Here is a 15194-nt window from a genome sequence, read left to right on the forward strand (position 1 = left end):
CCTCATTTCAAGGGCGCAGGGAGCTGAGACGGAGCAGGCCCGATGTGTCTTACACTACGCCACGTTTGAGTCTCTGTCATCAAACAAAATGCTAGAAGTAGAATAAAAACCAGGAAAACGATGAAGAGTAACAGTACCTTGACTAGGGGCTGTTGAGCACAGTCGCTTTGGGGGTCTCTGCTCCTCCATGAGGCGTCTGCAGGTGAAGGGGGTGGAAACCTGTTAGTCTGGGAGCTTAAAACCACACACATCCCAAGCAGCAGCCACCCAGCCTCCCCAGGTGGGCACTGCCCAGGGACCGGCCTCACCCCACTTGGGAGGCCTGCAGAGCCCAGCCCAGCGGACTGTGAGGGAGGGTGGGAGCTCGGACATGCTGCAGTGTCTCCAGGGGAACAGGGACCCTGCAGGCCAGGGTGGGAGATGAGATTAGCTTTGAGCAAGTGGAGTGAAGACCCTCAGCGGGAGGAGAGAAGAGGTGAAGGGAGAGGCAGGAAGACGGGGATCAGAGGTCTGGACCTGCCTCTGTTCCCACGGACAACATGAAGTCCACCCCTCTCCAGGACACCCAAACACGCACCTGATCTCCCTGGCCTGGAGCTCTTCGCAGTGGGCTCTGGAGTCTGGAAACCAGGCGACCCGTCCAGGAGCAGGGGCCTGAGGGTTAGGGTCTGGAGGCGTCTGGAGGCTCTGCACGATGCAGGATCAAGGCGCTCGGCAGTAATGTGCTCGCTAGTCGGCGCCCAGTCCTTTTATAGGAGACCCCCACTGCCAGCTGGCACCTGATTGGATGAGAGTGGAGTAGGGGGCAGGACAAGGCTGGACGGAGCCAGGATGGGCGGAGCTAGGATGGGCTGGGCCTGGCCTGACTTGGAACGATCATTGGATAGTCTGCTGCCTGTCAAGTGGGCGGTGCACGCAGCCCGGGCGCGCTGATCGACTAATTTAATCATTACGGTGGCAGGGAATGCCTGTGATTAAGTTAGTGCCAGGGAAAGGGTGGTGTGGAATGAGACTGACAGGTGGTTAATTAGGTCTGAGGGTGCCTTCCTCCAGTCAAGGGAGGCCTGCATGGGCTGAATCTGCAGGATTCTTGGACCCGGCCATGAAGGACCAAACGGGGAGGATAGGATGGGCGTCGTCCAGGCGCATCCCAGGGACGTGGGGAGGCCGGCACCAGCCCAGGGGTGCGGTGCCAGCCGAGACCTCACAGGGTCTTCCTTCCTAGGGGCGTCCGGTGCCAGCCGTGGGAAGGTGTCGGGGTGGGAGGTGACACGGTGGAGTAGCATTTCAGAAGCAGCCACCCACCATGAGGGGCGGTGGGCGGTGGCATGAACGTGGGGAGGCAGGTGCAGCTGCAGCCCTGGTTAGACGCGGGTCCTGACTGCCGGGGGCTGTGGGAGGCAGAGGACACGCCTCGTTGGGACGCATTGGAGGAACGCACAAGGGATGGCGTGGGCACCTTGGAGGGGACAGAAAGCAACTTCTTAAAACCAGGGGACCAGCAACCTGCTCTGAGGGCAGGACCCCAGTCTGGTCATCGCCCGTTGGCCAGAAGGGGCTTTGAGTGACCCGGTGAAGAGTGGAGCGGCATTTTGTCAGGGGGGAGAGGGCTCAGAGGCGGCTCAGGGCGAGAAGCAAGCCGCGGGCGTGCAGCACGTGGCCCCGGACGGCGCTCGGAGTCTGGGAATCGCCGGTGAGGTGTGGGTGAGCGCTCCGCACAGCCCTCCGCCCTGTTTCTCCTTGTCCTGCAAGTCAGCTTTATTGCGGTGTAAGCCTCATGCCACGGGCTCGGTTCAGGGGGTTCTGGTACAGGCGCACTCGGGAAACGCCACCGTGGCGAGACAGGACGGCCACTCCAGGGCTCCGCCGCAGGGCACCACTCCTTCGCCTCGTGGGAGGCTTTCTTTGCCTGTTCTCGAGCTTCACGTCTGCGGACCAGCGTGTGCTCCAGGCCAGCTCGCTGCCTCAGGTGGCGCGGCCGGGACTGCTCTGGTCGTCCCCTCCCACTGTGTGGCCAGGCCGCAGCAGGGTCGCCTGTTCCCCATCAGAGATGGACATGGCTTTTGTTTCAGCTATGGGGAGTGAGAACAGAGCTGCTGTGAGCATTTGGGTGCAGCCCTTGGGTGGACCGAGACCGACTTCTAGGTCAGCTGTCGGGTGCTCCCAGCTCCCTAAAAACCCACTAGGCTTCCTGACTGGCGGTTGGTTTGCCCCTGCAGCCACGGGGGAGAGCCCTGTGGTGCCACGCACTCCCAGAGCCGACACTGTCCCCCACCGCCTGGCCCGCCGTTCCGGCGTCTGCGGAGTGGTGTCTCGGCGTTCTAGCCTGCAGCCTCATGATAACCAATAATACACTCAATTTTTAATTTATCAATGTTTTAAAACTTGCCAGAGTGTGTTGCACTCACCAGAGAGAGACAGAGACAGGGAGAGGGAGGAGGCGTCCCCAGCAGGCACGCGCACACCGAGCCCTTCTCCGTTTCTCCATCTTGTTTGGAGCTGGGACACACACAGGTGCACACATGCTCTCCGGGTCACCGGGGCCAGGATCCCAGCGTGGACGCCCCTGCGGGGCGGAGGGGCTAATCCGTCTCCTAGCATGGTCCCGAACGACCCGCCGAAAGACGGACCCGGGCCAGGCCGTGGCACTGCAGGGGTGGAGGCTCTCTGAGGCGAGCCCCCATGGGAAGCTTCCGGGTGACCCAGAGTCCTCCCTGAGTACGCTGGGCACACGCTGGAACATGGTCCCGGGCTGGCCGGAGGCTGGAATGAGTCACCACGTCGAGACCCCGCTGGGAATGGAGGCTGGCCCCGCCTCGGTGAGCTGGACCCACATGGCTGACCACGGTTCTAGTCCCAGCTCCAGCAGCTTGAGAAACATACCTGGCATGTGTATGTACCTACCCGAATCCTGACGGGGTGGACCAATGGGGAGAAGGGATTGTGGTGTGACCACACCCCACAGAGGTGCCTTCTCACCCCGACCCCCGCGGGGCACGTGCCTGCCTGCAATTAAAAAGAGAAAAGAGAGAGGTGAAATCCACGCAGCTTTTTCATAATACACATTTTCACGAACTCTTCGACCCTGAAAATCCATGTTGTTGAGTAAAAAAGGGAAGCAGTACAGTAAGACCTAGTGTGTGCAGCCAGCCCCGTAAACGGAGAACACACAGAGCAATGAAAAGGGAAGCAGTACAGTAAGACCTAGTGTGTGCAGCCAGCCCCGTAAATGGAGAACACACAGAGCAATGGATGCTGTTTTCAAACGCGCTTGCATTTCTAAAGACAAGAACCACACACGCCAGATCGGGGGCTGCCAGGGAAGGCAGGGTGGAAGATGCGGCAAATGCAACCAGAAAGCCTCGCGCAAAGCCAGGGTGGCAGCCGGCCGGGCCCGAGGAGCTCAAGGAGGGAGAAACGAGCCAGGGCGCTCTGCATGATGCCCAGCACCGCGGCGACCCGGCCAGCCCTCCTTTCCGGCAGGCTGAATCTGCACGAGCCCCGCCAGTTTCTGGGTCAAGCCTCTGCCCCGCGCTCCAGCGGCATCGGAGGCGGCAGCTGTGGCGGCCCGTCTTTTCCTGTTTTGGCTCGCCCCTACCAGCCACTCCCAACACCAAACTCCCGCTCTGCTTTTCTGATGGCTTCTTCAGCATCCAGTCCCAAGGCCACTGACCCCTGAGGCCGGTCCCGGGCAGCCCCTCTGGGCTGTGCCAGTGCCCACACCCTCCTTGTGTTTGCTGACCTTGAGGGCTTGGGAGGGCCAGGCAGAGAGACGTGTGGGCGTGGCTCTCTGGCTCGCGCACCCTGGGAGTGGCACGTGCAACCGGAACGATGTCTCTGTGACCGTGGCCATGACAGCTGGCTGAATGGATGTTTGTCAGGTGCCCCGTTGCACTGGGCTCCGGAGAGAAGCTGCCATGAGCAGCCCACGCCTCCCGTGGGCAGGGCCCGCTCCGTGACGTGGGCGTCTCGGTGTGCAGGCTGGCCTGACCCCACCTGCTGCTCATTACCCACGGATTCCTCGCACTTATGTGGCGCGGTGGCCCCTGGCAACCGGTGAGCTTTCTCCTAGTCCCCTGGTTTTGCCTTCTCTGGGATGTCAGAGCAGATAACCCTTTCACACTGGCTTCTTTCACTTGGAAACATGCATGTAAGGGGCCGGCAGGTGGCACGGTGGTTAAGAGCACTGGAATCGCACATGGACACCTGTGGTTTGAATCCCAGACCTAGTGACTCTCTCTCTCTCTCTCTCTCTCTCTCTCTCTCACTCTGTCCCTCTCTGGTCAAATGAAAATAAATGAATAAATAAAGTTAACTAAAATAATTCTTTTTTTTTTTTTTTGGAGAGGTTTTCACTATAGGGCGCATGCACTTGCCAGACTGACAGAGAGAGACATAGAGACAGAAAGCGAGAAATCACCCCCCAGGGGGGATGGCCACGCCACAATCCCTTCTCCTCCATTCTCCTCTCGGGATCTTGGGCACGCACACACACGCGCCCGGCGTGAGTTTTAAGTCACCGGGTCTGGGACGCGAACCGCAGTCAACTACGTGGGAGTCCAGCGACATAGTCATTACACTAACTGCTGGTTCCCAACTAAAATAATTCTTAAAAAAAGAAATATGCATGTAAATAATGTAAATAGTTAAAACATTTCTCTTGACTTCCTGTGGCTCAATAGCTCATTTCTTTTTCTTTGTAAATAGTACTCCACTCTATGGATGCACCACAGTTTACTTACGCTTTCACCTATTGCAAAACATCTTGGTTGCTTCCAAGATCTGGCGATCATAAATAAAGCTGTGGTAAACATTGGGTGGACGTTTTTGTGTGGACATAAGTTCTCACGTGGTTTGGGTAGATACCCAAGCACACAAAACCGCCGGGTTGGAGAGCGGTGCGGAGCTGACTCTGTCAGGCATGGCCCACCTGCCCTCCGAAGTGGCAGCACCATTTTCCATCCCACCATCATCGCTGCGTTCCCGTGGCTCCACGCCCTCACCAGCATTTGGCGTTGTCAGTCTTTTGGATTTGGCCATTCTATTCTAACAGGAGTGTGGTGCCATCGTGCTGCTGCTTAATCTGCAATTTTGTGATGTCAGAATGATGCCGATCACCTTTACATGTGCTTGGCTGGCAGACACATACTGTTAAAATATGTCATCGGAATGTGTTCTCATCAGAGAGACAGGAGACGGGGAGGAGAGAAGGCATCGTCCCCAATGGGGTGCTTCCCTTCCTTCCCTTCCCAATCCCTTGCATTCCATTTCTCCATCGTGTTGGGATTTGGGGACATGCAATGCACCAGGCCTGTTTCAAGCCGCAGAGACTGGGATTTGATCCCTAGTTAGCGTGTGGGATCTGGCTCCCTAGCCACTGAGCTACAGGCTGGCCTGGCCATGACATATTTTCAAATATGTTAAGTGTTCTTACCCAGAAATACAGTTCTCTATTAATTTTATTTGTATTTTTTTAGATCTCTCCCATAGGGCACATTCACTCGCCAGAGAGAGGGTTAGGGTTAGGCCCAGGGAGATGGTCGTGCCACAGCCCCCCTCCACCCTCGGCCTAGGGTTTAGGGCACGCATACAGCTAGCGTGATTTTTGAGCTGAGTCCAGTCTCAAACCAAAGTCTGCCAGGTAGGAGTCCAGTGCCTTGACCACTACGCCACCTGCTGGCCTCCGCTGAATTTTGTTTTCCTTTCTTAGCCAAACAGTGAACTTCTTTGTAACATTCTTTAAATTGGGGCGGGGGATACTGCTTTCAGACGGTTCACGTTTTCGGTCCATGCGCGAGTACGGTATTTTTCAGGGGTTCTGGCTTCTTTTGTTACTTACATTTGAGAAATTCCTCCACGTGAGTGAAACCGTCTTGCATTTAGACTGAAGCCTCTTAATTAATTCCAGTTAACTTTCCTTTGACACTCTTGGGAAACATAGATACATAAACATATCGCTTGCAAATAATTACAATTTTTTCTTCGCTTACAAGAATTATGGCTCTTATTTATGGTTCGCATGTCGTTGGAGCAGCTAGAAACTGCAGGGGAATGGTAACTAAGAAGACGGGACCCCTACCCGCTCACTCCTCACTCCTGTTACACAGCCGTGTGACAGTGGCTGATCTGAGATTCAGTGTCCAGGCTGGATAGAGCCGAGTCCACGCAAACGCGCAGTTTCCCTCGGGCAGTCAGAGACATTATTCACTCAGGTGCTGGCGACCAGCTGCAGGAGCCTGTCTGCATGAGGCCGCGGCCGGGGCGCTGTGCAGCCGATGCACGACCCAGCCCACTGTCCTCTGGCGGCGCAGGGGTGGTGCCGCCGCAGCCTTGTGCCCCAGCCCCTCGGCTTCATCCTGCTCCCCAGGCCCGCTCCGCCGCTCCGCGCCCCCACCCCGTCCCCGGCCGAGACGTGTTGCTATCAGGAATGAAAATGCTCATCCTCCCCTGTCCGCTCCAGGCCGAGGTCCTCAAAGACACCCTCACTGGGAGCCCACCATCATGGCCCGACTCAGCAACGCCCCCGTTCACACCGGCTCGCCTCTGCTTGTAGCTCCAATCTGGGAGCCCCTGCCTTTCCTCAGCCCTGCAGGTCCCCCGCCCCCGGGAGATCGGGGTTCCTTAGCCTTCCCACCGCGGAGAAGAGAACATCCTCTGTCAAAGCTGCACCACCCGCTGAACCCCACGCTCCACGCCGGCACCCACACTCCACGCCAGCACCCACGCCACCCCTCTTCTGGCTGGGAGGGAGGGGCTGCACCGCCCCTGGGAGGTTCGACCATGAGAGTGGGCCCTAGGGAGGGTGACTGGTGCACAGGTAAGCCAGTCTGTAAAACTTCAGCTTTTTCAAGTTTTTTAGGAGCTTATCTTTAATCTCACAGAAGTAAAAATGCTTTTTCCCACAAAATGGTTTTTTCTAAGAATTGAACTCAATAAGGATTTTTATTTTAATGTCTTTATGAACTTCGATGTTCTCTTTTCTCACTGTGGTGACACCCAGCAGGACACCGCCCCCACGTGCTCAGCCCGCAGGTCCTCTGAGCAGCAGAGCTGGGCCAGGCCTCACCACGGTGCCCCGCGCTCCTCATAATGCTGCGTTTGCACGTTTTTAAGAGAAACTGCTTTACAAGGATTCCCTCGCTGACGTGTGGGCTCTGGGCCAGGAGGCCACGGCCAGCCTGGCACCCCTCCTGCCAAACAGGGCGTTAGTGGGAAAAGGACCCAGCCTTGTATAAGACGATCCCTCCACGGATGGGGACGAGGGTCCCAGGGGACCGAAGCACACCACATCCGCCGGCACCCACTTCCAGCCCGACCACACTGCAGTCACAGTGAGACAATCACACGCCCAGGGCTCGCACCCCGAGAATCCTACAAGCTGGGGAGGGCCACGAAGGCAGGGGAAGCCTCGCCTGCTCTCCGCAGCCTGTCCTGCTGCACTGCCCAGCAGAAGTGCAGCAGCCTGTGGCCTGGGGTTGGGGAGCCCTGCTGTACAAGACGCCGACACCGGCTATAGGGAGCACGCCTTCGCCGGATGCCGGATCTGCTCGGGCCTTTAGCTTGGACTTCCCCCCTCCAGAACTGTGAGCCGTAAATTCCTACTGCCCAGCAACCACCAGGTGAAGGCCCTCGGGCATGGCACCGAAACAGGCTAAGGCAGCAGCCGACGAAAGCGCCCCGAAGTCTGAGCAGCCAATGAAAGCGCCCCGGAGGTTGAGCAGCCCAATGAAAGCGGCCCCGAAGTCTGAGCAGCCAATGAAAGCGGCCCCGAAGTCTGAGCAGCCAATGAAAACACCCCTGAGGTTCTGAGCACCTGGCTAAGCTCTGAGGCTGAAGCTGAAGCTTCCAGGTCACCAGCGCACAGAGACAGCGCCAGGGCGTAACCTTACGAACAGGTACCGCACCGGGGCTCTGGGGCCGGGGCTCTGGGACCTGGGACCTTGTGCCCAGGCAGAGCCACAGAGCCTGAAGCAGGACCAGCAGGTGACTGCCGCAGGAGCCAGGCAACGGTGCTCCGGGACAGAGGCGGCTGTGGCCCACCCAGGTCAGGGAGCTGCGGGGCTCGGTGCTGCCTCCTCCTGCAGGCGCTGGCCAGCCGAGGGAGGGTAATGGCAGGCGGAACCGCTTTCCTGGTGCAGACACCTCACAAATGCAATTCTTCCTGGTAGACGTGTCCCCTGGTCTCTTCATTCCCACTTGCACACCTGGGTCTGGGCACAGCTGCCCAGCACCCCTCCTGCCCCCCAGGCCTCACCCTCGCCCCCTGCATGTCTCAGGTGCCAGGCAGGGGCTTGGGGGACGCCGGCCTTACAGTCATGGCCCCTGGCCCTGCCTTTGCCCCACTGAGGATGCCTCTGATGCGCCCCTCGCTCCAGCCCTTCTGGGCCCTCGCCCAGCCCAGCCCCCTGCACGCTCATGGGCCTTCCCTAGAGGGTCGCCAGACACCTGGGGGGCCAGCACAGGTCCCCTCCCTGCTCCACGTCCCATCAGACAGGTGCTCCTTTCCCGACTCCTGGACCAGACCAGAGCCGCGTTACCCACCGCGGCGTCTCTGGGCCTCGTCTCCCCACACGAGCTGTGTTCTGAGCACCCGGCCCTCTCCCCATGTCCCCTCGCTGGGCTGGCGCAGCCTGGGCACCCGGGGCTTCTGCTGTGCAGACCAAGTGGACAGCGAGCGGCCGATGTGGACCCCCCATTCCGTCCCTTCCCCTGCCCCCTCCACCTGCGGGGCAGTCACTGCCTTCTCGGGCTCGCGTCTCGGCCCGGGGTGTAAATGAGGGACTAACGGAGCTGCAGAAGTGTGAGCCCTCGGTCATGGGGATTGTGCTGCTAAGAAGCAGTTTCGGCGAGAATTAACTCCATTTCAACAGAAAGAGTGAGGCTTGGCATGAGCTGGCCAATCCCAGAGGACAATAAACTCACTCCATCAAAGCTCCGCTTGCTTAAATTAGCCGAGCGAGCACTCCGGGATCCTGGCTAGATACAGCAAGTAACTAGGTTTTAATGAACAAAAATAGAGTCTCGGATAAATGAGAAAACAAGCCACAGCCTAGCCCCACCTTGCGTTCTCGCCGAGTGCAGCTCAAGGACGGCCTCCGCCGGAGCAGGCGTGGCTAGGCAGCCGTGCCCTGCACACCCGTCACTGCTGGCGCGGCCGTGTGCCTGCCTCCGCCGTGGTGGCATTCTTGTTTAATTTACTACAGGGCACATGAGTTCATCAGAGACAGAGACAGAGAGAAACTGAGAAACCACGCTGGGGGTAGCCACGTCACAATCCCTTCTCCATTCTGCTCGCAGGATTTGGGGCACGCATGCGCAAACACGGGGCGTTTTTCACGCTGCCGGGTCTGGGACTTGAGCCGCACAACTGGCTATGTGGGATCCAGCCGCCTTCGCCACCATGCCCCGGTGGGCCTGATCACAGCATCTGGAAGAGCAAATCCTCTCTGGCTTTGTCCGGGACTACAGACCAGTCCCGGGGTCCTAGGAACCATGCCGACCTCCGTACCCCGTTCCACCAGCCGTGTCCAGGACGGTCGTCTGTCCTGTCCTGCACCGTCCTCAGCCCACCCTGTCTGGGTCACAGGGTCCTGGACAGCTGGGCCACTGGTCGCGCCATCTAGATCTTTGACCCTGGCCACCTGTTCTTCAGCCACCGACATCCAGGCCCACCCAAGAGGTGCCACGATTCCATGTCCTGCCAGCCACGTCTCACAAGTGTCCGCTGCCTGGCAGAGGCCAGTGTACCCCCCACACACGAAGCTTCATTTTGCATTGGTCGAGGCTCTGCCAGAGACGGCTCCAGGGACAGAGAGGCGCACCGGTACCGCAGGGACGTGGGCGTGTGACAGGAAATTGCTGACACCGGGCGGGACAGGCGCAGTGAAGGCTCTGGCCACATGGCTGTGAAGACAGGTGGGAGCCGCACAGACCGCAGGAGGGTGGCTGGCCCCGTGGGGAAGGAGCCAAGCCTTCTGACACGGCAGATTGCTCAGATCTGTTCTGGGGCGGTCAACCCGTGAGTCCAGGCACCCTGGACTCGGGCAGACCCCTCCCTGGGAGTAAACAAAGCGCCTCCACCACGTCTGCATCACGTCAGCCTCGGCAGGCCCCTCACGCCGTCAGTCCTGTGGACTCCCACTGCTCTCCCAGCACCCTCCCGAAAGGGGACCCTTGCTGGGGGCCACACCCCAGACCTCCCAAATCATGAGTGACCTCACTACCCAGTAGTTACCAGACTTGTCCACTCCTGCTGCGGACTGGCACGCCAGGGCACCCCACGGCCACCCTCTGCTCCAGCTCACAACCCTGGCGCCAGCTGGGGACCGCACATGGCAGGCTCACTGCACCCACGTCTGCATCTGGGGCCAGCAGGGCCTGGCGGCTGGTGGCCTGCGTGGCCTGGGCACCCATGAGCCAGAGCGATGGCATGGCAGATGGTGACAGCTTGCCCTGTGGCCGGCCCGTCCTCGGGCAGCACACATCCCAGGGTGGGTGTGGGAGCGTCGCCCCTGGAAGCCAGGTGGGGCTGGGGCCCCGAGCCCTGCACCTGCGGAGAAGTCTGGCTGGAAGGGTAGAAATTAGACTCTCCTCTTGACTGGAGAGCAGCGGCCGAGAGGCAAAGGCACAGCTGGGAGGGACGGGTGGGCCTGGAGGCCCCACCTACCCCAGTTCTGCCACCAGGGGCAGAGGGACCTCGCAAGGGTGAGAGAGGCTTGCGCCCTGTGTCTGGAGTGAGGACCTGGTTCAGATCCCAGCCCCCACGCGGCTGTGTGACCACCGCTCTGAACCCGCAGGGCTGCTGTGAGCGGGGCCACCTCGACACAGAACTGCAAAGTCCCCATCCGTGTGATTATTTTTAAACCAAAGTTTCATAACTTCCAGAAGCTTGGGCACCCCTGGCATGGCAGATTCTTGCTGTAAGTTCCCAGCCTGCTTGCTGTTAGGACGTGAGCTGTGGAAGAGAGGTGAGGAGAGAAATGGCCCAGGTGTGGATGACAGCCCGGGGTGGCCAGGGCTGACTGCACCGTCTACCCGGCTACGCTCACCTCCCCTGCTTGGGGCCGGCATGAGCAATGGCGCATGGGGTTAGGAAAGGCTGGCTTGGATCAGGCCATAGACAGGTAAAGGTCTTGAGCTGACTCCCGGGCACTTGGCGCTAGACACAATTAACTGGTGTGACCGCGTGCGCATGCGTGTGTGTTCCGGGCCTCTCCCTCTCTCCTTTGGCCACCCTCACCCGTTCCCACAGCATGTGCGTTCACAGAACAGCTCTCGGGCCCTCCCTGCTGCGTCCAGCGAGCGCAGCAAACCAGGCCTACAGTGCTCGGCCCCAGGACTCGCTCACCCGGCTTTTACAGCCACACCCAGACCCAGGCTGGCACGGGGTCAGTCGGTAAGCCAGGGGACTAGAGGTGCTGTCGTGGCACCACAGGGAAGGGACTGTGGCGTGGCCCTCCTCCCGGGGGTGATCTCTCACTTTCCCTGTCTCTGTCTCTCCCTAGTGAGCACACATAGCCTAAGGCAAAAACCTAAAACAGAAGGTGATGTCTGTGGCCATGGTGCCACGGCAGACACCACACGAGCCACAGAACCATGCCGTGGTACCCACACAGCACGGGTGTACGTCCCAGTCATCGTTTTGAGTTTCGGACGCTGCTGTGGCTCACCTGGGTCTGAGTGACTGCGGACACTAGTGAGCGCTGGCGAGGCGGAACCAGGCAGGCTGAAGGGCAGAGATCCCATCTGAGCCCGAGGGTCCTTAACAGGCAGGTCACTAAGTGCGTTTGTGCTGACGGCCTAGTGTGTGCAAATCCTGCAGGTGACGGACAGAGCGGGGAGTGGGACCGCCCTGTGATGTAGACATCCCTGGGTACGGACAAGCGGTCAGCGAGCAGGTGCAGACCAGGAGTGCTGGGAGGGACGGGGACGGCAGTCATGGGGCCCCCGTGACGCAGTGGAGGTCGTGGATGCCTGCGGTGATGCACAGAGGTCATGGGCCCCCAGTGACGTGATGGAGGTCATGGGCCCCCAGTGACGCGACGGAGGTCATGGGCGCCCCCAGTGACGTCACAGAGGTCATGGGGGCCCCCAGTGACGTCACGGAGGGCATGTGACGTCACGGAGGTCATGGGCCCCCAGTGACGTCACGGAGGTCATGGGCGCCCCTGTGATGTGACGGAGGTCATGGGCGCCCACCCTGACAGTCTTGGACTCCCAAGGTGACGCACCTAGAGGTCACGGACACCCACAGTGACGCACCTGGAGGTCGCGGACACCCACAGTGACGCGCCTGGAGGTCGCGGACTCCCACAGTGAGCCCCCTGTTGCTTGGCAGTGAGCAAGAACGTACAGAAGAGAACCTGGCAGGCACCACCACTGCAGTGAGCAGGGTACAGGGTGGGTCATGCAGGACACGTTCCCTTTGTCCCGTGCACCAGGCCTGGGGCTGGCAAGGGAATGGCAGCTTCTGGATTGCTCGCCCTTTTTTTTTTTTAAGTCTTATTTAATTTTATTTATTAATTAATTTATTTTAATTTGACCATAAAGAGACAGAGAGAGAGAGAAAGAAAGCCACCAGGTCCAGGACTTGAACCGTGGTCAGCCATGTGGGAGTGTCCAGTGCCTTAACCACCACGCCACCTGCTGGCCCCTGGATTGCTCACTTTTGAGATGAGAAACGCTAAAGGGTCAGCAGGTGTGTGCCTCTGCTTTGCTCTGGACTCCGACCAGGTAGCCGGCTAGGACTGGCAACCCTGAAACTGGGGCAAAGACGGCCACAATGAAGCGGGATCCCAGAATCTTCTCCCCACTGCCTGGTAGAACAAATAAAAAGAGCAAAACCAAACAGAAACACTGTTATTACAAATGGTGTAACTGACCCCACCTCTCCCACCCACACCCTGCAGGTAGGCCCACAGCCTCCATCCCACTGTAGGTCCTGAAATGCCCCCATAGTTCAGCTCCAGCCCCTCTCACTGCACCCTAATGGCAGACTTGTCAACCCTGGACAAAGATCCGCCCATCTGTGTTCCCAGAGGCAGGCCTAAAGACATGGTCTCAGCCGTGGACCTGTGACTTACCCCCAGACCCTCTCAGCCATGATACAGAACCAGTACTTCCTGCTTGAAGACCACCCAGCAACCCAGTAGGAGCCTCCGTGAGTGACCTGGAGGAAGGCACACCTGTCCATACACCTGGTAACAGACCCACCACCTACAGACACTGCTGTAGACCTTAACCCCAGTATCAGCCTTACTGATCCAGGTCCTGGAGGCTGTCCACTCCACCCAGGGGTCAGATAGCCTCCGTCTCTGTGTGAGACCCTCACAGAGGCCTGCCACTGCAGATCCCACTGCAAACCCAGCTGCACGGGGCAGCTCAAGCCCCGCTGAGTTGCAAACATGAAGGCAGTCCCTTCAGGCTAGAGACCCAACAAGAGCAGCTCTTCCCTGCTAGAACCAGCCTATACAGACTGAAGATGTGTTTTCTCTGTGAATGCACAAATACCAACACAAGGCTACATGAATAACAACCAGCAAACACACCACCAAAGGAGACTGATGAAGCTCCAGTAACTGACATGAGATGGAGACCTATAAAATGAATAACAAAGCTCAGTGAGATGAAAGAAAATGCAGACAACTAAACAAAACCAGGAAAATAATATAGGAACAAAATGAGAAGTATAATAAACATAAGCCATAAAAAAGAACCAAATGGAAACATTGAAGCTGAAAAATACAACAATACTGAAAAATGCAATAGAAAGCTTCAACAGAAAACTCAGTCACACAGAAGAAAGAGTTAGTAAACACAAAGAAAAGTAATTTAAAATTAGTCAGTTAGAATTTCTTTAAAATAAGGAAAATGAGGGACCAGCAGTTAGTGTAATGGCTATGTCGCTGGACTCCCATGTAGTCAACCGCAGTTTACATCCCAGACCTGGTGGCTTAAAACTCACACCGGGCACTTGTGCGTGTGTGCCCAAGATACCGAGAGGAGAGTGGAGAAGGGATTGTGGCGTGGCCATTCCCCCTGGGGGTGATTTCTCGCTTTCTGTCTCTGTCTCTCTCTGTCTGTCTGGCAAAAACCTCTCCAAAAACAAAAGGAAAATGAGTAGAGAAAACATAAAGGACACCTCAATGGGATGAGTAGAGGAACCTTGAAAGGAGAAGAGAAAGAAAAAAGTAAAAGCTAATGCAAAGAACTACCGGTTGAAATATTCTAAACTCTTAAGAAGGATACAGACATCCAGATTCATGGAGCTCCAATTAGCTGATAAAGATAAAAACCAAATAATAAAATTCCAAGACACATTATGATCAAATTGTCAAAATTGAAAGAAAAAGTATCTTGGAAGCAGCCCAAGAAAAGAGACTCATCACACACAAGGGAACCCTCATAAGGCTATAAGTGATTTTCTCAGTAGAAACTTGCAAGACAATGGAGAGTGGGATGATATTTTGAAAGTGCTGGAGACCAGTAGTTGGCATGATGGCTATGTCATTGGACTCCCATGTAGTCAACCATGGTTCTAGTCCCTGACCTGGTGGCTTAAACTCATGCTGGGCATGTGTGCGTGTCCAAGATCCCGAGAGGAAAATGGAAGAGAAGGGATTGTAGCATGGACATCTCCCCTAGGGGGTGATTTCTCGCTTTTTGTCTCTCTGTCTCTGTCTTTCTAGTGAGCGCATGTGCCCTATAGCAAAAACCTCTCAAAAAAAAAAAAAAAGAAAGAAAGAAAGAAAGAAAAGAAAAGAAAAAGAAAGAAAGAAAGAAAAAAGAAAAAGAAAAGAAAGTCCTGAAAGTAAAAAACTGTCAAACAGGATATCACACCCAGAAAATCTGTCCTTCAGAAATGAAGGAATAATGAGATTCCCAGGGAAACAAGAGCTGAGGGAGTTTGCCACAGTGAGACCTGTCTTACAAGAATTGCTAAAAGTAGTTCTTTGAGTTAAAATTAAAGGGTAAATGACAACATGTAAACATATACAAGTATAAAACTCACTGGCAAGGTTTCTATTTAGAGTAAAGTTTAGCATAATACTGTAACAGTTGTGTATAAGTCACTTTTAACTCTAGTATAAAAGTTAAAAATGAAAATGTGGAAACTATAGCTTTAATAATTTATTTGTATTAATATAGTAATTGTACATATTTGTGGGGATATAACTATTAAAATCATGTATAAA

The 15194-nt window shown here is 56.7% G+C and overlaps 1 protein-coding gene across 2 annotated transcripts in view; it reads right to left on the reverse strand.

Annotated features, from left to right (window-relative positions):
• PRR20G (proline rich 20G) overlaps positions 1-3007 on the reverse strand; it is a 6506-nt gene extending 3499 nt beyond the window's left edge. The window contains exons 1-3 of one of the 2 annotated variants that reach the window (XM_014584710.1): positions 2905-3007; positions 578-1459; positions 138-196 (exon numbers count right to left, since the gene is read on the reverse strand). In XM_014584710.1, the coding sequence (XP_014440196.1) occupies positions 138-189 (52 nt within the window). In that variant the 5' untranslated portion in view covers positions 190-196; positions 578-1459; positions 2905-3007. Of the gene's footprint in view, positions 1-137; positions 197-577; positions 1685-2904 lie in introns of those variants that run through there. The other variant, XM_014584709.1, reaches the window with a different exon arrangement.
• Between the last annotated feature and the right edge of the window lie 12187 nt (positions 3008-15194).

Source organism: Tupaia chinensis, unplaced genomic scaffold (genome assembly GCF_000334495.1).
Source record: "Tupaia chinensis unplaced genomic scaffold, TupChi_1.0 Scaffold147500_2, whole genome shotgun sequence".
NCBI classification, from domain to species: domain Eukaryota; kingdom Metazoa; phylum Chordata; class Mammalia; order Scandentia; family Tupaiidae; genus Tupaia; species Tupaia belangeri.